The sequence below is a fragment of the Aythya marila genome (genome assembly GCF_965140915.1).
Source record: "Aythya marila genome assembly, chromosome: 2".
Lineage (NCBI taxonomy): Eukaryota > Metazoa > Chordata > Aves > Anseriformes > Anatidae > Aythya > Aythya marila.
In genome coordinates this window covers 106,257,344-106,281,634 of record NC_139043.1, presented here as the reverse complement: position 1 = coordinate 106,281,634, position 24,291 = coordinate 106,257,344, and the positions used below count along the sequence as shown (strand labels likewise).

At 39.9% G+C, this 24,291-nt stretch overlaps 2 protein-coding genes across 5 annotated transcripts in view; both read right to left on the bottom strand.

Moving 5' to 3' along the window:
• LPIN2 (lipin 2) overlaps nucleotides 1-4,623 on the bottom strand; it is a 45,988-nt gene extending 41,365 nt beyond the window's left edge. Inside the window, exon 1 of one of the 2 annotated variants that reach the window (XM_082755012.1) lies at nucleotides 4,489-4,623. The gene's annotated coding sequence lies outside the window, so the exon portion shown is untranslated. Of the gene's footprint in view, nucleotides 1-4,110; nucleotides 4,250-4,488 lie in introns of those variants that run through there. The other variant, XM_082755011.1, reaches the window with a different exon arrangement.
• A 3,253-nt stretch (nucleotides 4,624-7,876) lies between these two features.
• The window catches only part of MYOM1 (myomesin 1), a 78,880-nt gene continuing 62,465 nt past the window's right edge, over nucleotides 7,877-24,291 (bottom strand). For 2 of the 3 annotated variants that reach the window (XM_082752242.1, XM_082752244.1), the window contains exons 34-40: nucleotides 23,333-23,496; nucleotides 22,100-22,136; nucleotides 21,762-21,784; nucleotides 20,477-20,532; nucleotides 15,342-15,557; nucleotides 12,365-12,509; nucleotides 7,877-11,150 (exon numbers count right to left, since the gene is read on the bottom strand). In XM_082752242.1, the coding sequence (XP_082608368.1) occupies nucleotides 10,993-11,150; nucleotides 12,365-12,509; nucleotides 15,342-15,557; nucleotides 20,477-20,532; nucleotides 21,762-21,784; nucleotides 22,100-22,136; nucleotides 23,333-23,496 (799 nt within the window). In that variant the 3' untranslated portion in view covers nucleotides 7,877-10,992. The remainder of the gene's footprint in view (nucleotides 11,151-12,364; nucleotides 12,510-15,341; nucleotides 15,558-20,476; nucleotides 20,533-21,761; nucleotides 21,785-22,099; nucleotides 22,137-23,332; nucleotides 23,497-24,291) is intronic. The other variant, XM_082752243.1, reaches the window with a different exon arrangement.

The window sequence follows — 24,291 nt, the reverse complement described above, 5'->3', positions numbered from 1 at the left end:
AGCATGTGTATTTAAGCAAGAAAAGCATCCTATCTATTAACAGTAAATTACTTAGCTACATTTAGGATGGATACATGAGTATAAGATCTGAGACTAGCACGTATCTTTAGGTTGACAGGAACAAACAGAAATGTACTTATTCTGAGAAACAAATCCCTGAAATACCCAAGTTCAAAATATAGTATACATAAGCAAACAAGAAACCTCTTATTTGCTAAACTCTCCATAGCCTTGCTTGAGTTGATGCACTCATATCAAAACAGAAAGACATCTATACATTCAATTTGTACATAAGACTGCTATTTTATTAGAAAAATAGGTAAAAAACGCTGAATTCCTACCCAAAGGTATGCACAGCATGAGATGTTGGGAAGGGGAAAACTCAACATAGCTGAGCAAAGCAGCATATGCTTACTCATTCACCCAATGCAATCTACCAGCATTATTAAGTTTTAATGAGCAGAGATCACACATCAGTCTGAAGGATACTTCTCTTCACCCTTAGCATTTAACAGCAAGCCTGTACCATATATACGAGACATGACGAACCTGCAAAGCAGCCCTACAGATTTCTTGTTTCTGTTAACATACACACTGCATTTGAGGAATAAAAGTCTTTAAGGCTAAGAATTCATTTTAAAAAAGTATCACTATTTTAGGTCACAGAACACAATAAATTCTACAGTTAAGCAAGTGAGAGAGAATTTCTTCCATCTGTAATGGGATCTCAGCTACAGTTCATTATTCAAAGCTCTTCCTTACAAGAGATTTGCAAAGAGTCCTCTACATGTATCCTTTAAAAGGCCTGTCATAACCATCAAGCCAAAAAACCTGTATTTCCTGAGGAGACAGTTACGCAGTTGAAAAACACTAGTACGTCTAAAGACATGGCCTACGACTGGTTTAGCACGTGTTCACTTCAGCCACAGTGACCAACACAGAAATGCCACATGGTAAACTGGAGACTCTTCTATTATTATTTAGAGTATTTGGATTTCTGGTATTGAACTTCAGCATTTTGGATAAAGAAATGGCCTAATTGCTCAGCTAAAATTCTTATCTGTTCACTCTGTTAAGACTACAGTGATGAGATCTCCCTTGGTTTTGGGAAAAGCACTGAACGACTTGGGACAACTTGTGGTTGCATGTTGTCAAGTGACATTATCGCAAAGCTGAAAGACACTGATAACAACAAAATACTTAGCAAGAGCAAGCTAGCATCCTTTATTTGAAATTCCCTTGAAACATAAGCACAATAAAACATTAAATTCTTATTAAAGAAAGAAGAAATGTTAACCCCCCAAAGCATGGGTAAGCTCTGTCCTCCAATGTCTTTATGTTCAGGCCTGACTTGGCACCAGAGCTGCGTCTCAAAGCAGCCTGGCAACACCAAGAGAAACACAAGCCCTGAAGTTACGATACACCTGAATGCTTGTGACAAAGGAGAGGGGGCAGCTAGGCAGAGTAAAAGCTCATTTGAAAGCAAAACATCATTTGCAGCAGCAGTATTTTTCTATGCTTGAAGTAGATAATTTCATTTATAATTCTCTAAACTCTGCTCGCCTACAGAGGTATTTACAGAAATGACACTTCTGTGTTACTGTAGAGCTTTAAAATATACATTTAGCAACTTGTTAGATAGAGTAGTTCAGTTGGAACGGACCTTCAGAGATCATAGGGCGGCTTGGGTTGGAAAGGGCCTTAAAGATCACCTGGTTCCAGCCCCCTGCCATGGGCAGGGATGCCACCCACTAGATCAGGTTCATCCAACCCAGCCTTGAACAGCTCCAGGGATGGGGGCGATCAGCCAGTCCAACTGCCTGACCTCTCATGGCCAACCAAAAGTTAAAAAGCATGTTGCTGAAAGCACTGTCCAAATGCCTCTTGAACACTGACTGGCATGTGGCACCAACCACCTTGCTAGGAAGCGTGTTCCAGAGTCTGACCAACCCCCTAAGGTAACTAAATGTTTCCTGATGTCCAGTCTGGACCTCCCTGGGCACAGCTCTGTGCTGTTCCTGTGCGTCCTGACATCGGTTACCAGGAGCAGACAGACCTTCCTCTGCATGTCCCCTCCCCAGGAAGTTGCAGAGAGCAGTGAGATCAGAAGTTCAAGCAAGTACTTCTCATCAGCACTGTGAGATCCAAAAGTCATTGGGATACAGCATGCTACTTTGTTCCGTTCTTACAATTTGCCCAGTATTGCAGGAACACATCTAAAGCATGTATTTTAGAGTGAAATTTGATCACAAATGTACCACTCACTGGTTTGTATAAACCTGAAAGCTTTTTTGCTGTGATATATTTAACTTGCAGCACCAGATCTCACACCAGAAGCTATCCTTTCATCTCTTTCAGACAGTTTTCAGGTGTTTGCAATTCACGATATAAGCAGTGATTAGAAGTTATTCCATGTAGAAGCCAAATCTATTTTGCTAAAAGTGGAAATAGCAGTGATCTAATTCAGCTCAGATACTCGATGCTCACACACAAAGACACTGAAGAACTGACTCCCTGGTCTCCTACACATTGCAACCTTGCACTTAACTTCCAAAAAAATGAAAAAGAAGAAAATTCTGGAGTCTTAGCTATGTAAGGATCTTTGAGGAGAAAAAAACACAATACCAAATGCAACTAATTTAATCTTTAGCTTTTATCAAAGTTCCCAGTGTGACTTGGAACAAAATCTTTTCAGCTTTATCTGAGCTAGACGGCAATTTCTTAGAGACGGAGACATTAAAAAAGCATGTAGCACAAAGAATGGCTCCTGTGTGCAGCCTCTGGGCTTCAGATACATAAGGAGGTGTGAAGTGCAAAAAGCACAGCTTACATTTCCCCATAACTGATCACGGCCTTACACAAGTGGCAAGAAATGCTGCAGGTAGGGAGAAAGGGCAAAGTTCTCTGCACTGCAATGCAAGAACATTTCAGATGTATGTTTGCCTAGTGCACAATAACAAACAAGTAACTTCATTTTCTAACAACCCAAAACATCAAGTTCCAGGAATAAGACAAGTTCAAACACCACTTCTATTATAGGCCATTAAAAAACAAAGCAAAACAAACAAAAAACACAAATATTTTGATAACTGAAAAGTTAAGCTATGAGCTTAACGATTAATACTGTAATTGCTTACTACAGCCTTTCAGCACTGCCTCTTCTTACTGTAGTATGAATATTGCCACACAATGGAGCATTTCAAACTCCCCAACGTCCTGACTTTATTCAGAGACTTAACATCAGCTTCTCAGTTCTGTTATTCTACCATATAAGAGCGATGTTTTTAAAGGACATCTCACCAAACATTTGCTTACTTCAATAAAACAGGATTTCCTTGATGTTTTCTTTAAGAGATAGTAGAATTGTTTACATTCCTGTATGTTCTGGGATGCAAAAAGCCTAGAGCAGGGGCTAGGAGAGAACTGACAGCTGTGGCTGGAGCTAGCTGCCTAGCATGCATACAGGCCACGGTCATGTACACACATACATATGTGCAGGATTGCCATGCCCACACTTCCAGTGACACAAAGTGAAGTCACACAGGGACTTAGGATTTTTTCATTTTAACTAATGGATACCTGTACATCCTTCAAACACATATAAACCCACTCATTTTCCCTCTTAGAAACATAGAATCATTAAGGTAGGAAAAGATCTCCAAGATCACCTGGTCCAACCACCAACCTACCACCAATGTAACCCATGTTCCCAAGCGCCATGTTCCACCTTTCCTTGAACACCCCCAGGGACAGTGACTCCACCACCTCCCTGGGCAACCCGTCCCAGTGCCTGACTGCTCTTTCTGAGCAGAAATGTCTCCTCATTTCCAACCTGAACCTCCCCTGGTACACCTCGAGGCCATTCCCTCTTGTCCTATCACTAGTTATGTGAGAAGAGGCCGACCCCCAGCTCCCCACGACTGCCTTTCCAACATATTTTTCAAACATTAGGTGCTCAGTATTCAAAATTGGAAAGAGAGAGAGATTGGTGGTAGGGGGATGGTTGGACCAGATATCTTGGAGGTCTTCTCCAACTCACTGATCCTGTGATTTGTAGGACTGTCCATCATCCTCCTCCCCCCCGACACGACCCTAAATAACACCACATACCGTTACGGGCTAACAAATCCTTCCTCACTCTGGAACACCGTCCCCGAAAGATCAGACGCTGATACAGGAGAGAATTGCATCCACCACACCGCTCTTCGGGATGGCAGCGCCCTGCGCCCGGGCGGCACAGCGCCTCGCCCAGCCACCGGCAGGCAGCCGGGCACCGCTTCAGGGGAGGAAGGCGCTCAGCCCCCACACAGCCCCCACAGCACACAGCCACCGGGCTGAAACTCCAGCGGGCACCCCCGAGCCGGCAGCCTACCCCCCCCCCCCCCCAGCCGTTACAACTTCACCCACACGCCCCTTATTTAAAAAATAACAATAATAAATTCAAAAGAGGGAGCAGAACGCCCTCCCCACCCCCTCCCCATCGCTTACCTCAACGGGGCCGGCAAAGGAGGAGGAGGAGGAGGAGGAGGAAGGACGTTGAGGGGGGGGGGATGGAAGCGGCGCCGGGCTGGCCGCGAGCTGCGCCAGGCGGCGGTTGAGGCGGTTGGCGCAGCGCGTGCACGCTGGATCGCGTGCGCGTGCACCCGCCCGCCCGCTCCGCTCGCTGTGGGCAAGGCGGACGTGGGCGCGCGCGCCACCTCAGCGGCGCGGCGCGGCCCCGCCTCGCCACGTGACCGCACGGGGGGTGGGCGGGGCCGGCGGCGGGTGCGTGGTGGCTTTTGCCCCAAGTGTAGTGGGGCGGCCGCCATGTTGTGTGGCCGGGGCGTTGTAGCGGGCAGGGTCCCTAACTCGGCGTGTCCTACAGCCACAGTTCCTCGCACCCGTTCCCTAGGCTCTTTTACTGCTATATCCCGCTGCTAGCCCCTCGTGACGGGGGGTTTTCACGAGAAACACGGCTTTTTGGGGTGGAGGGGGGTGTTGGTAGCTTCGCGCATCTCCCGCTGCACCCCTCTGTGGAAAGGCGGCGTGGTACACGGGGAGGGCTGCAGGTGGCTTATTTAGTTGCCAAAAATTGCCAAATCCAAATGTGTCCAGCAGGTCAAGTGGGTATTTCAGGTCCGCAGCTGCTTGGCCCATGTGTTTTGTCATTTACGCTGCTGTTGAGGGAGTTTGCCTTGATTATGATTATTTGATTCCAAGTATAGCCCAGAGGCCCACTTGGTACTGATACATACACTAAAACAGGATAATCTCACCCCAAACTGTACTAAAACAGGGTAATCTCACCCCAAACAATCTGCAGTATAAACAAGAGAAGAGAGAAGCAGCATGGTTGGAAATAAAGCTCAGGTCTTCCAAACATGATTTTAGTGTTATCACTATCCGTTGTTGCCTCTTTATTTTAGTGTACTTTTATTTGCTTACCAGTGACTTTTTCACCTGCCAGTCTGTTGACTAGGTGTTTGCTTTGCTCCCACCTTGGTGTTGGAGCCGTTCCGTGCTCTCACACCCATTCTGCATGGCTGTCACATAAGCAAACAGGCTGATTAACAAACCACTCAGTGCAGCTGAGAGAGCCTCCTTGAAAATCTTTTGTACCAGTCCTACAAACAGATAAGACGATCCTTGTGTTCATCTGTACCTCCTGGTGCAAGCTGTGTAAAAAATTTATAGAGAGTTTGCTTATTTGCAAATAATGTATTTAAATCCCTTCGTGCATGGAACTAAATGTCTATCCCTGCAAGACATGCGGTGTGTTTTTGCAAAGCAAGCAGTCCTTGGAAGAGGACACAAACACTGAATTACATGGGTAGAGTGACAATATATTATATACACATAGGTAAAAAGAACGAAAGGGCAGATTTCGCACCTGTCCGTTTTGATTATGTTGTAAATTCAGAGCCAGCTTTGGAACACTTTCTAGGGCGCTGGGTATGAGGACGCAACACAGATTAATGGAGCAATTTTCCACCCTTCAGTGCAAGCATGCTTCAGCTGCAGCAGTTTTCTAAAGATGCCTCCCATTTTATAATGGAGTCATAATAACCTAGCCATCTTAGCATAACATCTGCCACAAACACATAGTCTGTGCTTCAGCTAAAAAGGCAAAGCATCCATAATAGGGCATTTCCAATCTTTACTGTGTTCCTTATTTTGCGTGCTAGTTCCTCAGTTTCTGAGGGTAACTGCATCAGAAGTTGCTCTAACAATATTTTCATTTTTGTTTCCGTGATCTTATCTTTGCCAGTCATAACAGCAAGTGATTTCTCAGCTGAGGGGGTTCTCCTTTCCAACACCAGCCAGAACAGTTTGCAGGGAGGTAAGAGGTAGGAGGCTAAATTTATGGCATGTCCTCAAATATCAAATTTAAGCCAGATCCTATTATAAAATTAAGCCTAATCCAAAAGCAGGCCAGCTTCTTAGCTGACAGAAAAATCTTAACTTGAAAAGGGGTAGCAAATTGGTAAGTCATGCTTTTGTATTTCAGACCTGGAGAAGGAGCTTCTGATTAAAGGGGTATTCATTCGAAAACACAACGTTTTCCCCTTAGGTAATCTTTTCCATTCCAAAATCATCATCTCCAGACAACCAGAAGGTCTGGAGTAGACAGCCTTCATTATTTTCCTTTTATGTTCTCTACTCTTTTGCACTTAAACACAGAAAATTAAAATCAAGCTGTAAAGATGGCTTTCGTTTTCTGCAGCTGTATTAAGTGAGATTTGTTTCCGTTCTAGCTGCATGGGGCTCCACACGTACTGGTGTAGATAGGATCTCGCTATATCTGTATCTGTGTGTGATTTGCAGTCCTTGTTGAACCATAACTCACCGGTAGTTAAACCAAGGCCTCCAGGCCATGTCATTTATGCTTATTTTGCCATTTCACCACAAACGTTGCTCTTGTTTTTCCCCATCAGGGCTCTACCAGCCACCTGAGCCACTGGAATATTTAATCACACCAACAGTCCCACTGTACTTGATGGGCTTGTTTGCTGGTTTGGGCTATTTGGCTGTCAGCACACTCAGCTCAAGTCTCACGTGAGCAACATTTCTCCATTCTTTGTCAATCATTGGCAGGTGTTTCACAAACCATCTTCTGATATGGACATGATAGAAATCCTTATCTGTGCCAAAATCACAGCCTAATTAAGTAGGAGTTTGTATTCTACTATTGTTAGTGTGAGTGATGCACAGTAAATGGAACTGACTGTAGCAGATAGGATGGGTGGCAGGAGATGAAGGCTGGGGAAAGAGAAAAGATGTTGCATTTGAAAATGTGCAGAAGGAGGAAGATTACAGGAAAGGCATCCCACAAAATGAAATAGGAAGTGAGACAAGGAGAAAAGTCAGCAGAATGTAGTTGCAGATGAATCTGGTGTTTTCCTTCCTCCCCTTGCTATCAGTCTCTTCCCCTCACTGTCCCTCTCACCTTCATCTCCAGAAGCCCTTGTGGAACAGAGTTTCTCTAATGTTTTTCACTTTACAGCTTCTGTTGCCCTTTCCTCTGGCCAACATTTTGCTTCAGTTCTTAAAACTTACTCTCCTTTTAGCAACACTGGAAAACTTGCTGCATGGAAAGATTTGTTTCAGGTGTCAGTCAGTGCAAGCGCAGTTTAAATGAAATATTGTTCATGCATTCCCTTTATATTTGTTTCCAAAGATACAGAGCGGAGGTCCACCCTAGACTAATTAGTTTAAGGATGATCTCATTTTGCAGTTAGCTGCCTCAAATATTACTGCTTTACATGTTATCAAAATATGGTTTATCAGTCTCAGGCCACTGACAGATCTTCCTCAATAACTGGCAACAAATCCAGAGATAATTCTCAGAAGAAGTCAGGAACACATGGAAACACAATGCCTTTACTTTGGTGCTACACAAAGCCTGTCTTTCACATCTTTAATCTTTGAAATACACACTTTATAATTTTGGAAGGTGATTAGATAATATAGCTCATATGCAACACTTTCCCACACTTAAATAATGAAAAAATATGAATTTATAATACACTCCTCAATTGGAATATAAAGGGTATTCCAGAGCATTGCAGTATATTCTGGTATTCCAGTATGTTCCAGAGTTCTGGAATGGAATATACTGGTGACAATACTTGATCCAGAAGTGGGATTTCAGTTAAATATTGCAGCCAGTGTCTGATTTTAAATATAGTCAAATGGTTCTGTGTGTTTGATAGGCAATTCTGTTTCTTCAGAAATTATTTGCATTCTATTGGTATGTAAGGGACACAGATCGAAACAATTTTCATAATTATCAAGGAGAATAGAATGTAAATTTTACACTTAGGTTGCAAGAAAAATTTCATCAAGCATATATTCAACAATTCTGTTAATATTTAATATGAATATTTAATATCAATGTTTTGTTTACACTTGTGAACATCTACAGCTTAAATAATAAACATGAAAATTTTAAAGTTTTTTTTTTTTATCTTTGCAATATTTATTTATGTATTTCAATTACCATGCATAACAGCACTATACTTCTGCCTAGAAAATATTTTCCAGTAGAACAATATTATTGTGACTGCATTTCCAGCTTTTTGAGGAACCATCCAAATTAAAAAAAAAAAAAAAAAAAAAATCAAACCACCTTCTGATCCCTTTTTATTTAGAGTAAAAAAAAAATGAATTGAAATATCAGGAGAATTCTGACTTTTCTTTCAACAAAAAGCTAAGACCTGATTCTGCTAAAATAAGAGCAAAAGGATCCACCCTTGGCTTCACAGGGAGTAAAGTGGGCTTCATTATCTGAGGTTTGGGACTGTTTGAGTGTTCTTCTAAGTTCTGGCTTGTTTTCCATTAAAACACATGAAAAAAGCCCTGGCAGGAATTCTACAGGAATTGCATCAGGCTCTGAGTGGTAGAATCTGTTCTATTTATAACTTATACACTGCCATTGATGGCTGTGTGAGAGAGAGACAGACTTGCAACCCAAAAGGACTGTAAGAAGTGATGGATTCTTAGTTAGGTAAATCAAGTTGAAATAATAACCATGGCAAAGAAAGTTAAGAGTCATGTGAAACAACCTGCAGCTGGGAAACATTTTGAAAGGCCAGACTGTAACTCTCTGGCAGCGTGATGTAATCATACATCTGTAGATATTTATCAACTTCTGTAACAACTGCATGAGCACCTACATGCACGTAAGGTTCTCATTTAAAATGTCTCCTAGCTTGGAAATGCGCCTTCCTGTACGAGACCTACACTTGGGTAGTTCCCTGCCATGCTGCTCCAGTCTTTTGCTAATTTAAACTATGATACATAGATGAAGAACAAGATGCAATGTAATAGCGAAGAAAGCTCTGTGTTAAACAGTAGCCAAGTCTAATAGGATCATTTTAATTGTACTGGATTTTAAGTTTCTACTACTTTTTTTTTGTTTGTTTGGTTTTGTTTGTTTTTTGCTTTTTTTTGTTGTTTTTTTTTTTTTTGGGGGGGGGAGGGTGTAGCAGTCAATATTTAGCCAATATAAGATTTAGCCAATATAAGCCAATATAAGATTCTTTGTTTTTCACACTAACAATTCGATAAAAATGGACTAGGAACTGGTATTTCTCATGTTTTCAGTATATCCACTTCTGTCGTAGATCTAACACCCTAGAAGTATCACCAGGGTTTAGCAACCTTCCATCAGCAATACATCTGGAGATAGCCAATATAATATGACTGAGCCTTCCAAGAATTGAAATCAATAAAAATATTTTCCTATTAATTACAATAGTTTTATTTCTTGTACTTAATAACTTCTGGTGACTTAGAAGTTGAATTCAGGTTGCATATTAACAAAAGAAATTCTGGCCTTTGCTTTATTGATCTTTCAGCTCGAACTCTGTCCTCCAACATATCTGAGCATCCACAGGCTGCATTTTCTTACATCCTCACTAAATAAATGTGTGCATGAACACAGTAATGACTTAAAGCAGAGATTCTTGGCTTATACGTAGCCACACACAAAGGCTGTGTGGGCTATATATATGTAGGCTTAAATGTAGCTGACTCCTGTGGTTCATAGGAAGCCACTGGGCCTGACCCCAGGGAGGAGAAGAAGAGGTGGTTAACTGCTTTGGTGTTGGGCTGAGTCACTGGGGGGAAGGAGGACAGTGGGTCTGGCAGGCTTTGGAAGCAGAAATATGATTTCAGTAGCAAAAATGGTGTAGAGAAATGTGCATTTGGGGCAGTTGATGCTTTATGGGTTAGTGCTATACCCACAGTACTTCACCAAGGCAGGGAGGGAATTAAGGAAGTGGAAAGGACTGGAAAGCAGTCATGTGAATCTCAGTGGTAAGAAATACCAAACATCGTCCATCTGATGAAAGAGATGTGGATGGGAGAAACCTGAACTGAATGAAAACCTACCTGTGGCCTCCCTGTGGCTGTAGGAGATGGTTCTGCTTCTGAAGATCTTCCCCTGTGGCTTCAGTGGTCACGGTGAAAAGTGCAGCCCACGTGTCATGAAAAGAACCATATGTACGGTTTCTTTGAGAAAGGAAATGGGGCCTACCTCAAGCTATGTTGGCCTACGAGTATTAACAGATCCACAAAACTGATATCGACATTCTTTTACAGGGCAGTAAAGTCAGTTATTTACTGGACAGGATTCATTCTAACAACCTCTGTTTATCATGGACATTTTCTAGCAATTAGAATCACCTTGCCAGTACATGGGGCATTATCAAGGTGCTTAGAAAGGTCTGCAATACAACCACTCTGATACTGAGACCTAAGTGGATGCCTACTGTGCATTTAAAGTTACGAAGTATCACAAATCATATAAAAATAAACACAAACTTTGGTGTTAAAGTACTATGGCTAGCCTACCACCCATGAAAACTCAGCTAAAATGTATTAGTACATAGTAAGATCACAGCAAGATCATACTTTTCATTCAAGAACATTGGATTTAACTCGAGGCTTTTTTTTTTTTTTTTTTTTTTTCCCAGTGGTTTCTTTCCCTGTTTCCAGGCCTTCTGTGGGCTAAGGAACCGTTTCTGCTGCTGCAGCCTTTTCATCAGTCTTCTTTGCTGGGTGCTGGTTGCTCTTTGCATCCTTTTTTTTCTCCACTGTGGGGATTCCTTTTGGGTCAGGTGTCTCTTCTGTGGCAATAATTTCATCTACATGTGGCTTAATAAAATCTGATTTAGGAGAAGTAATAAAATTTCCTTTGTATTTACTATAGTTGGCAACATGGAGGAATGCAGAGCTAGATTTTCATTTAGCACTGGTTATGACCTTATTATGTTATTTTCCTCTTCTTATACCCATTCAAAGAGATTCAGTATCACAGACGCTACTACTTTTCACAGAACCAACAACAAGGCCAAATATTTATGATCTCTAATTAAATAAGTTAAGGGATAGAGCCTGCAAAACATTTACATGCACAAATAATTGTTTCTTACGTAAGGCATCTCATTTACACAACTGCTCAGAAATGTCCAAGTTACCCATAGCAGCAAGGCAAGAGAGGAAAGAAATGCTGTTAATTACTACTTCTTGCCTTAGGAACCAAAACAGGAGGAGTAAGATTATAAAATGGTCTGTCAGCAATGATATAACATTTTTACAAACATTTTGTTTGTACAAATGTATAAAAACAAAAAATACTTGGGCAAAAGCATATAAAATATATATTCTGATAATGTTGGAATTTAAGGCTTATTTGGATCTAAAATGCCCTACATAAGGGAAATGTAGCTGTGAAGAATAAATCAATGTCCAAGTAGCAATTATATAAAAAAAGAGTCTAACCAAAGAGAAAAAATCTGTAATACACAAGAATGCTGAATCACCAGAGGGCTTTTCATTTTCCACCCTTTCTCTAGACTGGATGGAAATATGGTTGATTATAATTCCGACTTCAACATTCAATATGGACTTAAAATGAAGAGAGAATAATTTATTGATCTCAAATACCCATATGGTCAGAGTTTTCTAAAACACTTTGGCATTTACCTAGCCTATATATATATATATATTTATTTTATTTATTTTTTTTTTTTTGCAAGTGTCAAATGTCTAGCTGGCAAAAATAATTCAATCTGTATATGTACATATGCTTAGGAAATATTTCCTCTGCATTCAGCAATTGGGCAGTAACATTATGGCTTAAAAAACTTCTATCAGTCAAGTGAGCCAAGGTGAGAACTGGTAGCTCGGTGGGATGGGGACTTAAATCTCACTGAGGTTTAACCTGGCAATTCATACTTTGCATTTGTTGTCACATGCATACAGTAAATTTGTTTCTTTGGGACCTGTGAGGTGATGATCAGTACAGACTACTATCTGCATAATGTTCAACATTTTTTTTCCATTGGAGCAGCTGTCATAAAGGTGAAAGCACTCTTACCTTTCTTCTCCCCTTCCTTATGTTGTTTGCTTGCTGTAGTTGCCTTTTTCTTTTTAGATAGAGTTACGTTATTCTGACTTTGTCCTTGGACACTAGCAGCATGCTTAGCCATGTCAGTCTGGCCTGACACAGAAATCACAATCACCTGAAGCAAAGCAAGAACAGAAAATGCACAAGCGAGAGATGGGGACTGAGTCCCTGGCAGCAATATGTTTAGAAACTACTCCTTGAATTTTCAGGGCACATACGTCTTCTGAACCAAAGAGAAGCAGAATCCTGATTCTTATCTGGGAGATGACCCACTTCTTATATTCCCTTGTCAAATGGAATTTGCCATTCTGCCAAATGGATGGAGGCAGCAGGACAGATTTTTGAAGATGCAATAGTAGAAATAAGCTGCTGCCAAAATGCAATTATCATTTAAATTATGCTAACGCTAAGTAATAAACATCAGCTACCAGGACTTGCAAGGAGCAAGTTAGATTCTTGTTTTCACTTGGGAAGATGGACAAGAGATGTAATGTTGTTGCTTTTACATAGCATAATGTTCTGAGTCGAGGATGAAATGACCTGCTTATCACCCCTGGGCTGGCCTCATATTATACTAAGAGAAATTATCAAATAATTTGACATTTCTTCTCTAAACTCAGGAAGCTTGATGTATCTCAAATTACAGATATTCTCCTGCTAATATTTTGAAATATAATAATCAAACTATTTTACGTTGTCTGAAACACAGCTGTGTAACTAAATAGTCTGATTTTTTTTAACTGAGATTGTGATTGATTACTGTCCATAATTGCACACTTAAGATTGCAGTAATCCCAATAAACATTATTAAATAAAATTAAATATTTGAGTTTAAAATATTTTAGTAGATAAGGCCATGTGATGACTGAACACATTTACTGTTTATGTGAGATGCTGAAAACATGGTAGCTTTATGTAATTTCATGTTAAAAATAACTGATGTGAAAACCATTCTGGAAGAAAAAAGATGTATACCAGATAAACCTACCATGTCCCAGTGGTACTTTTCATGGATAACATTAAGCACATGCTAAAATGTTTTGATATGTTATAAATCTGAATTAAATCTGGATATATTTTTTTGAATTATTAATATTGTTATTAGTTTCTATACTCCAATTTTTTTTTTTGAAGACAAAGACCTTTAAACACAATGCCAGCAAACCAGCACTTAATTCTCCACGTACTAGACATTAAGAATTCCCTCATGCACCCACTTGGCCTTTAACATTAGCTGTAGTTGACAGTAAACCTCAGATGGCAAGGATTTAAGTCAGCATTAGCTGCACAGCACTTACACAGCACTGTGTATTCCTCACAGAAATGCCAATACTGCAGCAAAATGAGTGCCTGGGAAACAGCACTGTTTCTGCAGCCACCATGGTTAAAAATGATGAGGAAGTATGTAAAGGATGCACACAGATCATCCTTACACAGAACACTGGAAATATATACAATTGTTCTTTAGATTTTGATGTGAAAAATCACTGTGCTGCTGCGAGATCAGTTCTGAAAAGAATTATTAGTATGGCATAATATCATATCAAATATGTCCAACAGGATGGAAATATATATGCATTCTGTTGCTATTCCTCAGGTAATAATCAGTGGCATTGTTGTAAAATGGCTGACAAGGATTTTTTAATCTATAGAAGTGTGTTCAGGATCTGGACAAATGGTTCTGAAATATTTTTGGATCTGGATGAAAGGTTCTTAAATATTTTTATCTGAAAAAAAATATATATTTTTTTTTCTCAGTTCCAGTAAAGATTATTTTTGTACCCTCAAAGGATCTTAAAGAAATATGTTATTTCTGATCTTCAGTGTTAAATGTGGATGAAATTAACTAGGGTCTCAGTCTAACAACATACTTACCTACCACCCTTCAGTCAAAATTCACGATCAGGCCCTTTGAACTGCATGAGACTACTCCTGTGCCTCAACTGGCAAAAATACCTTTGTGAGCTGAGATGTGAAGCAGTGAAGGTCTGGACTGAGAAACGTGAAGTGATGCCATCAGGGATTTTGCAGTGACAAGTAAAGTGAAGATTAACATGGATCTAAAGTGAAGCTAGAGGTAAATAAAGTGGTGAAAAGGTTAAGATAATAAGATAATGTGAACAACCAGGAGAGCCGTGACCAGTAAAACATGACACAGTGAAACAAACTCGTGACAGAATGAAAGAAGTGAATCCCATTTATTTGTGAACATAGAGGAGAGTTCATTCATATTTGTAGACACATGCAGACATTAGTAGTATTCTAGCCTCCTAAGTCTTCGTTTTCATTTATATTACAGTACTTTTACCCCAATTGGGCAGATTAAACAATATTTATGGATGTAAATTACACCCATATTAAGGCCTCTCTAAAGTAACACAGCAATACAAGGGGGCCTTAATGTAGACGAAAACCAGCACTAACTTCTCCAAGGTTTGAATTCTCTTAACACATTCCATCTATGCTACTTTACCAAAGTTGGAACAAATCTAAACTGCAGCTGAGAAATGCCTTGATCTTTTTTTATCTTTCCATCTGCCTCATCAGTTGCCTCCACTCAAATCCTTTGTCACCCTTTTCTTTTGTGTTGTGTGGTCAAGTGCCCCAGGAAGGGGGTCAAATTGCAGACCAGTGTTTACAGCCAGCATGCATTTGGCTGGGGTGAGAGGATGGCACAACAAGGTTCTGTGAAGTTAGCAGTGAGAAAATACTTAGGAGATGCACTATTTTCCCTGGCACAATTAAGGGCTTTAGAAACACAAATGAAATGAATGGAAAAATTTAAGGCTACCTGCTAAAACAGTAAGCCATTTACACACACACATTATGTCAGCATTGTCATCCAAAACCTCCCCCATACTTCTGTTTCCTAGTCTTAAATTCATGCTTTCGTTTTCTTATCTTCCTTCTTATTTTCTTGCTCTTCCTCTGGTATGAACACACTTACAGTGACATCACTGGTCTCTGTGCCATACTTGTTCTTCACCACGAGGCTGTACTTCCCAGAGTCGAGTGTGGACACAGAAGAAATGGTGAAGTTGACGTTCTTTCCAGATTCAAATTTCAGGATGCAGTTAGCATCCGATACAAATGATTTTTCATTCTTCAGCCATGAGACCTCTGGGGTAGGATCTCCCCAGACAGTGCAAGACAGATTGAGTGCCTACAGAAAAAAGTATGAAAGGATTATATGTAAGAGTCAATAAATACTTGCTGTGTTTTCTGATGCACAATTCTCCAAATGTTCCACCTCCTCCCATTTAGCTTCCTGCTTTTAGGAAATGGATACATGTCATCATCAGTGATCAATAGTTTTTGTCACAGTCTTCTGTATCGTAAAGAAAAAGAACTCAGTTAATTCAAAAACTCCATTACGACCTTTTCAATATTTTATGGACCTTCTTCTCTGCTCTAATAATGATTACTGGGATTTTCTCCATGTTTAATACAAAACCAGATATCAGCTGCATTTTTGTGTTAGACCCAAAATATGAATTTGAGGATCTATTAGATGGATTTGTTCAGGTTAAGCTCACTACGTATTTGCCACAGAAGCAAATAAAGCCTGTCTTCCTTTTGGAAATAATGACTAAGGGCGAAGTGTCCCTGGAATATTTTGTTTAATTTAGGATCTTTTTAAACCATGCCCTGACAGCTCTTTCAACTACCTTAATTTGTTTTATGCAGTCCTATAAAACTATTTTTAACTGAAATCAAAACAGACTTTACTGTTTCTTCAGTGCTCATGTAAGTATATCCCTTCGATGTTAGTAAGCTTCCTAAGTCCAAACAGACTGAAGGAAGCATCTTCATTATCAAGTCAGTTGTTGGAGAGATCACTAGCCATTGAATAGATTCTGCAGGCTGGCACATCTAAGGTGCATACAATGTTTGGGTCTCTTTTTTTTTTTTTTTTTTTGCTGTTGTCAACTGAGGTATATGTGTTACATATGGACATCACAAGGGATGCTGTTATCCCTTCCTCCACTCACAATGCTGTAGGAATCTTCTCAAAGAGTTTGCAACAGTGAACATCACATAGAAAGTCAAATGTAAAACATATTCACATGAATCTTTAGTGTACATACACCTTTCTCTGACCTTTATTTAGTAAGGAATTGATTTATGTCTAAGTACTAAATAGTACATTGCTCCAAACTGAAAATATTCCTCAGAGAGAAATCTAACTTTTTCTCTAGCAAAATTTGAAAAATATACTACAGAGAAAATGGTCTTCAGTGGTACATAAGGAATGGACAAGGTTCTGCTTGACTGAAATCAAGTTTCTTGTCCATTTTTTAAAGGCTTTTGATAAAAATACATCAAAAATAGAGGCAACTGAGGAGAATCACATTGTGACCCTATATATTGTCATGTCAGAAAGGCATTGTACTTCTGAGAACAAAAATCATAATCACAGAAATCCCAAATCCTAAAGAACAGAATGAAAACAAAAGGGAGGGTGAAGTTTCCCCCCCAACCACCACCAACACATATATCTTGGTACTGAAGGAAAGACACATACTGGGTGTGGGGTGGTGAAAGCCTGGTGGAAATGGCCCCTATCTGATTTCCTGCAGCACCTACAGTTGATGACAACTTGGGGATTATGGATGCCTTCTCCTGTAGCCCACTGGTAAGAATGTGGTTTTGACCATATCAGTTCATCTTTTCAAAAAGATGGGGAAAACAAGTGGTTTTACATTTCCCCCTTTTCCTTAACACTATCAGTGCAAACATGTCCTCTGCCTTGGTCTCAGCCAAGAATTGCACGTGTCCCTTATGGCATTCAGTATTTCTTTAATGTGTTCTGGTTTTCTAGCAAGCAAGAGGTCATCACTAAATTACCTCATCTACCACTCCAAGATGATAATAAGCTCATGTCCTTGTCTGGGCTGCTCTAATAGGGGCATCATTCAAACCTCAGGTGTTTGAAGTGGTGCAGTACTCCTTAATTCAAAGGAATACAGCATCAACAATGACTTTTTTCTTCTAAATCATTCATCAAAATAGCCACATTTGGCTTAACCTTGCATCACTAGCTCCGGCTTGACATCTGTGCTCCTCTTTATGTTCCCAACTCTTGTTAATTTTCCGGCTATTAGTGTGTAGAGATGTATCTTCTAATCCACTATGTTGATGGCAAGATCTCTGGTCATGCCAAAGTTTTCTGGAAGACAGTTCCATGATTATGGAGCCTTAGCCAAGCAGAAGTGGTTACCCTCTGTGACTGTACCTGTCTGCTTCAGATTTTCTGTTCTTTGGGCAGGTTATAGTTCTTGCTCATGTATTCATGCCTGTACTACTCGCAGAAAACCCTGATTATAATGCAGTATTTATCCTGAAATACCTATCCCAGTAACAAAGTGTGTTCTGTCCTGCTAAGGGTAAGAGGCACTTTTCCCCTCCAAAGTAATCCATCTTTTCCAGTAGTTGTCTGGCTCTAATGATTGTCCAGTGGGGAAAAAAAGAAGGGGGTGGAGGGTGGACTAGAAACATGTCTAGATGTTACAGTGAGTAAATGGCATCTATCAGGAAATCTGATCTATCTGAAAAACCCTGCATGAGTAAACCTCACTTCTTTCAACCACATCTCTGTATTTCAAAGCTCCATACAGAAGTTCACATCATAAATCTGCAGCTGGGACACTGATGCCCGTGCACTTGGAGCAACCAGGTGCTGCAAGTCCAGACCCTTTGTGTCTCTGCTTGACTTCTCTGCGTTTCACTGCAGATTAGCATGAGTAGGGTATTGCAGATGGGAGAGGAAAATGTGTTGTATTTCAAGTATTGCCATTTCACCTGCATATTATCACATACTCACATTTATGGGCAGTTTGGACTGATGCCAGGGTATTAATTAAAGCAGCTAAGTTATGGGAACATGCTCCTTCTTCCAGCCTACCTATAAGGGCACCAACCCTGGCAGAAGGGGAGAACAGGGGGAGCTGGTGGGCAGGAGGATGTAACATGTCGCTTCTAGGTCTGAAAGTGCCTGTCTGCCAGGATCCAATGTCTCCTTTGAAAAATAAAACCCCTTACTTTTGTTAAAACAACTACTTAGGTTAAATTGGCCATCTGTATGCAAAACTTATGCTAGTTTTGTCTGATATGAACTTCCCTAATATGAACTGACACTTAGCCTTTTCCAATTATAACCCAATGCTGAAGAGCTTTTATGTCTATCAGTGGAAGCCTCTTAGGCCATCTGTAGCACTGTTTGATTAACACTAGGTAAGTGCTGGCTCATGTATTCCCACACATATCCTTCAGCTCATGTGTAAAAAGCCAGTCAATAGCATCGCAATCGCAGTGTTAAGTTTAAGTTTGAGATCCAGTTATGGCTGCACTTGTATTCAGAACCAAAACTTGCAATTGCCAGTTCTCGACTACCTCATTTACTCATATTCAAAATCCTTGCTGATTGTGCAATTTGCATGGATTACACACCAGGTACAGAAAACCACCCTCCCCCTCTCTCCAGCATATATGCAAGCAGTAGGCAGATGAGCCAACAACACCCAAACACACAGTGCTTTCCCTAAATGCTCTCTGCCCTACTCTGTTTCTCAAAAAGATCATCTACAGAATCCAGACACATAAGGTCAACGATATTTGTCTCAAGTTCTGGGAGTTTTCCAGTCGCTTATTCAAACATCACAAATGTCCTTGCTGTCAAGGACAATGTGTGTCTGGGTAAGATTTTGCAACTCATTTTTTTTTATGAACTGCTTTTGTTGTAAACTACACAATTTGCTTTAGTGAGCTTATACTCGACTTCAACTCTCTTTTGTCAGCTTTAACCTGATAATAATCACCCAAATTTATCCCCTGCCAAACCTGTATGAGAATCTCATATTCAAGCAGAAATGATATTGTCTGAAATTCTGCAAATTCATTCTATTTCTTTCTGTCCTCTGCCTACAGTTACAATACTTGTATGAATGCTGCTTATTTTTACATCATTCCATGAGCCACTAAATCCTTTAATGAAAAGTTTAATCAAATGTTATTCCATTTTGTAATGTCAAGATGCTTAATTTTCCCTGAACTGCTGCAACCCACTATCTGGTGGCTATGTTTGTTGTCTTGCATTGTCAAGCTTTTAGATTTTTAATGCTTCTGCTCAGTTTATAACCAAGTACCTCTAACCCAGCTGACCCACTACCAGAAAAAAAATGGAAATATCAAGAAGCTGTCTTACTGTAGTTATCCTGTTACAGCTTTTCAACTACATTCAAATGTCTCATTTCAGTGTTCGCCCACACTTTGAAAAGGAAGTGGCTTATGGCTGACCAGAGGGAGGTGAAGAGCAGATGCTTTTGGTCTCAGTGCTACTTTGCTGCGGCTTGTAGAAGCAGAGTGCTGGGAAAAGGTTACAAGATTATGAACTGACTTCCTGGGATGTCTGTCCTGTGCTTGAGCAGTGACATGGCTGTGTTCCCCTGTGACTGCCTTACAAAAAACTTTTAGCCAAACTCCACTAATATAGTCCGATGTAATACCAGTGACTTCCTCTGACTTCCTTCCCACTAACCCCAATGAAATAGAGAAAAATTTCTCCTTTGGTCTGAAAGAGAATTGAGTTAGAAAGGTTTACTGCTTTTAGCCTGTTTAAAAGGCAGCTTTGACAGATCTGACTATCAGTTAACTCCATAAGACACAAAATGTGTAACTATCCTATGAAAAAAAGGGAATCAAAATCTTCCATGGTACCCTGTTACAATAAACAGATAGATAGATAGATAGATAGATAGATAGATAGATAGATAGATAGATAAACCTAACAGTGAAACCTGCGCATGAATTTTTAAAGAGCTGGTTACATAAGGAATTTTAGTCTCAGCTCACATTGTCATCTCACTTTTATCTAATGCTTAAGAAAAGACACTGCCCTAAATAAATAAACCCATCTGTGCAAGACCATTGCATTATGTACAGAAGACAGGGAATGAATAAATAATGTGGCAGATTTTAAAGATGGAATCTTTTTTTTAAAAAAAAAAGGTGAATATTTTGCTGTCATTGAAAGGCATTCAAGCTGTTCAGCTGTTGTGTAAAGCTTTGGTGAATTCACTGTACCTTGCCTTCCTGGATGGTGACAACATCGGGCAAACCTCCAAGCACCCGTGCACGGTCTGAAAAGAAATGAACATAATTTTCTTTAGTCTCTCAAAATCAACTCTGTCCCAGATTCTGTTTCCCCTCTAGTTCTTTCTTCTTATCTTATTTATGTACAACTTGTCTCTGATATCTGCGCTAGGACAGAATTACTCAGCATTCTTAGCACACCATTTGGACTTTAGAAACGTTTGATTCACAGCAAAAGAAGTGTTAACAGCTGGCATCAGTCACTTACAGGAGGGAATTAAAGTCCATGTGCTGTGTCCTGCAGATTTAGCCACTGATTCAGTGTTGCTTGTGATTACACATGCACACACAAAAAAATTTTGAATTTTTGAGATCTGGTGCTCTAAATTTTTAGTGTCATAAACCAGAAACGTGTTTCTGATAAGGAATGAATGGCAGCTAAGACAGTGCTGAAGATTTGGTTTTGATCTAAAAACAACAACAGGCTTCAGTCTTGGTGACAGCAGTGAAATGCCACCCCTTTGTGTGCACCTGGACGTAAACAAGGTCGGTATCTGCTCTACAGGTTAAGCTCAAAGTCCCATAGGAATCTTACATAAAAACAAATAAGCTGATCACATGCAGGCTTTCAGGTACCTATTCTGGAACATGGATTTTTTTAGTTGTAAGTCCTGGTGGAGCCTGGCAGAGGAAGGACGTGACTATAGAGCATGTTCTCATCTAATATACTCTGTAAAATATACACTCTGGAGTAAATGGCAACTTGATGAAGTAATGAGCACGACTATGTTGCCTGTGCCAGCCCTCTATGAATCATGCAGAGTTAGAAATGAATTGCCCAGGGCAGGGCTGTTCCTGCTCCTTTCCTGCTACCTCAGCTGGAACTAGCAGGCATTGCTGTACATAGCCCAAACCCTTTCCATTTGGAGTCTATATCCAGTGAGGAGTTAACTCAGATCCCTCTCCATATTTTTCTCCCCCAAATTTTCTCACTCTGGTTATGCCCTATGATGGGAACAGGAGCTTATTCTGGAAAAGTCCACGTAACCCCTTCTTAAATTGTAAAATTAAATTGTTAAATTAGCGGCAATGTGCAAAATGTTAAATCATGCTCCTTGCTTCCCTTGGTGTAAGGTCAACTAGTTTTAGGATGCGCACAGGTATGTACATGTGCATACATGCCCCCTCTCTCTCTCCCAACACACAACTTTCCTGTATAGGAAGAAAACCCTCATAAACAGCTTATTGTGATTACTGTCAAAGAAGGCCCACTTACTTTTCTCTGCAATCGCAGCTTGCCTGGAGTTGAAAGAAACAAAAAGAAAATCCAATTTTATTTAAGGTTTACTTAGAGTGATGGAAAAATAGCTCGTCTTTTAAATTGCCTTAATCAGTTAAAAGAAAATGCCTCTTGTCATTTGGCAATACTGCTTTTTCTTCATTACCTAACTGTTACATAAGAGTTATACCAAAGCAGTCACATGCAAAACTCCTACAGGCTTCTGTAGGACTAGGATTTGTTTCATACGATATTTTTAGCTCTAGCACAAAACAAACAAATACCATTATTATTTTATGGGTGCCATTGCTGTATTTGAATTGCATAATACTTACTTTAGTCTCTGGAACTCAGCAAAGGCTTCATCAAATGCTTTGTAAAGAGAAAAGTTGATTTTAAAGGTAGGTTCAAAGATAGGCCACCACAAGCGTTCATTTAAAATGCAGAAATTAATTTAAAATGTAGACATCATTAAAGAAATATTCAAGTATGGATACATGCTGTGATACTGTATAAGCCCTAAAATGCTGAGTGGTTCAACTAATAAAGGCAGTATTGTATATGGTAACTATTATATGTACATATGCATACATAAACACAATTCTTTTTTCTACTAAAGGTCAAAAATTCACACAGTGTGATAGGAGAATGATAGGCTGAAATTACCTCACAAAACAGAGGAGGAAACCCAAAATATACCACACTAAAGTCATCCAAACTTTTTTTGATCACAACCCCCTATTAGTAATACAATTTTGAGTACCCTCCATATGTGTATACGCAATTCTTTATAAATTATATACACATGCTACTGAAGTTCTTGTGTTGTTTTTTTTCCTGTACCCCAGTGGATTGTCATATATACTCCAATTTGCAGACCACTTGCTTATGATACAGAGATTTATTTTTCCTAAGTGCTTTTCACACTTTTTCTCAAAAAATGAGGATAGAGTAAAGAAGGAGCAACCAGAGATGCTTGTAAGTATATCATCCTTACACAGGTCTTATAGGCCCAAAGCAAAGCGTTAGGGATGGGAAATGCTGGGGATGGAAAGCAGAAACTCAGAAGTAGTTAATGTGCTTCGTAGGTTCTGAGAGCTCTCTCAGAGTAAGAGCTTCCATCAGTCAGTTGAATTAATTTTAGCTGTTCCCGTAACATTCCCTCATTGTGCTGATGAAAGGGACCAGTCTTGACATCTCTGAAGAATAAGGAGCCCTATTATATCCATCAAAGAAATACAGTAGGAAAGTAACAGAACAAACTTGTCCCTCACTTCCTTCTCTGAGTATTATTACTTGGAAGGGGAAGATACAGAAGGCATTCAGTGCAACAACTTGTGTCTAAAATTGTCAATCAATGCCAGCAACCCAAGGGTTTTGTAAGATAACCCAGAAACTGGGCTGACATCTCCATAGGCAACTCCAGGGCAAACTGCAAGCTGATATTTGGAATGGGAAAAATTAACCTGATACCCAAATAGTATCAGATTGATCCTGCTAGAGATGCTCCTGCCCTACCACAGCGTCATACCCATGTGCAGGTGATATTAACAGCATGGATGGCCTACCTTGTCCAGACAGATCCACTGTCTTTTTGTGTGCGGTTTTACCATCAAAGAGTTCCATGGTGTATTTGCCTTTGTCCTGAGGAGTTGGCTCATTGATCTGCAGCCAGATCTGCTCCCCGGTGACACCAGTCTTCACTCTGTCTGTAAACCTAATCTGGGTGTCACTGAAAAATACAAAACAATGTCACCCCTTCATTTTTACTGGAATATAAACAGGATTTGTTCCTGTTGTGTCACTCAGAACACCTGCAGTTACTAAATGATTTCCAAGGTGCAATAGTATGCCATCATATTTTGAAGCTTTTGAAGCCAATTCATTGCTAAACTGGAGACCAAAGGGACAGACTTATCATGACAGTCTTCTTTTGTTCAATTTCCAGCTCTCCTCAAAGCTTGCAGACAGGTTATGAACCTGAGTCATAGAAATATTACACAGACTTAAGACCCAGATATCTGATGGTAATACCTCAAACGTTTCTGTGTTCTCTCTAGCACAAGTTTATTTCTGCTTGAGCAAAGCAAAACTACATAGGGCTGTACCTGAAGAAAAACACTTTTGTTACAAATGGTTTTTGCCTAGTTTGAAAGTTTTCTCATGTTCTGCTATGCCTTGGCTTTTACAGTTAAATGTATCTTGACACAAATACATCTCACATGAAAAATACCAATTTTCAGCTTCTTAGCTAAGCAGTTAATTGCTCTGGAAAATGCAGAAGATATTTGTCAAATAAGCTGCTCATTTTCTTTTTATCTTTCAATTGATAGCTTTGAATATGCTAGAGGGTCAAAGAGCAATTTGATGTGCTTCAAGATGAAATTAGCTTCTAAAAATTAAATAGAGAAAAGAGAGAGACAAGCAAGAAGTATAGAAAAAGAGACAAAATGAAGGGAGAGAAAAAATCCAGGGCAATTCGTATTCACATCTAGTTTGGTAATGCTCGGGTCTCCTGGTTTTACCA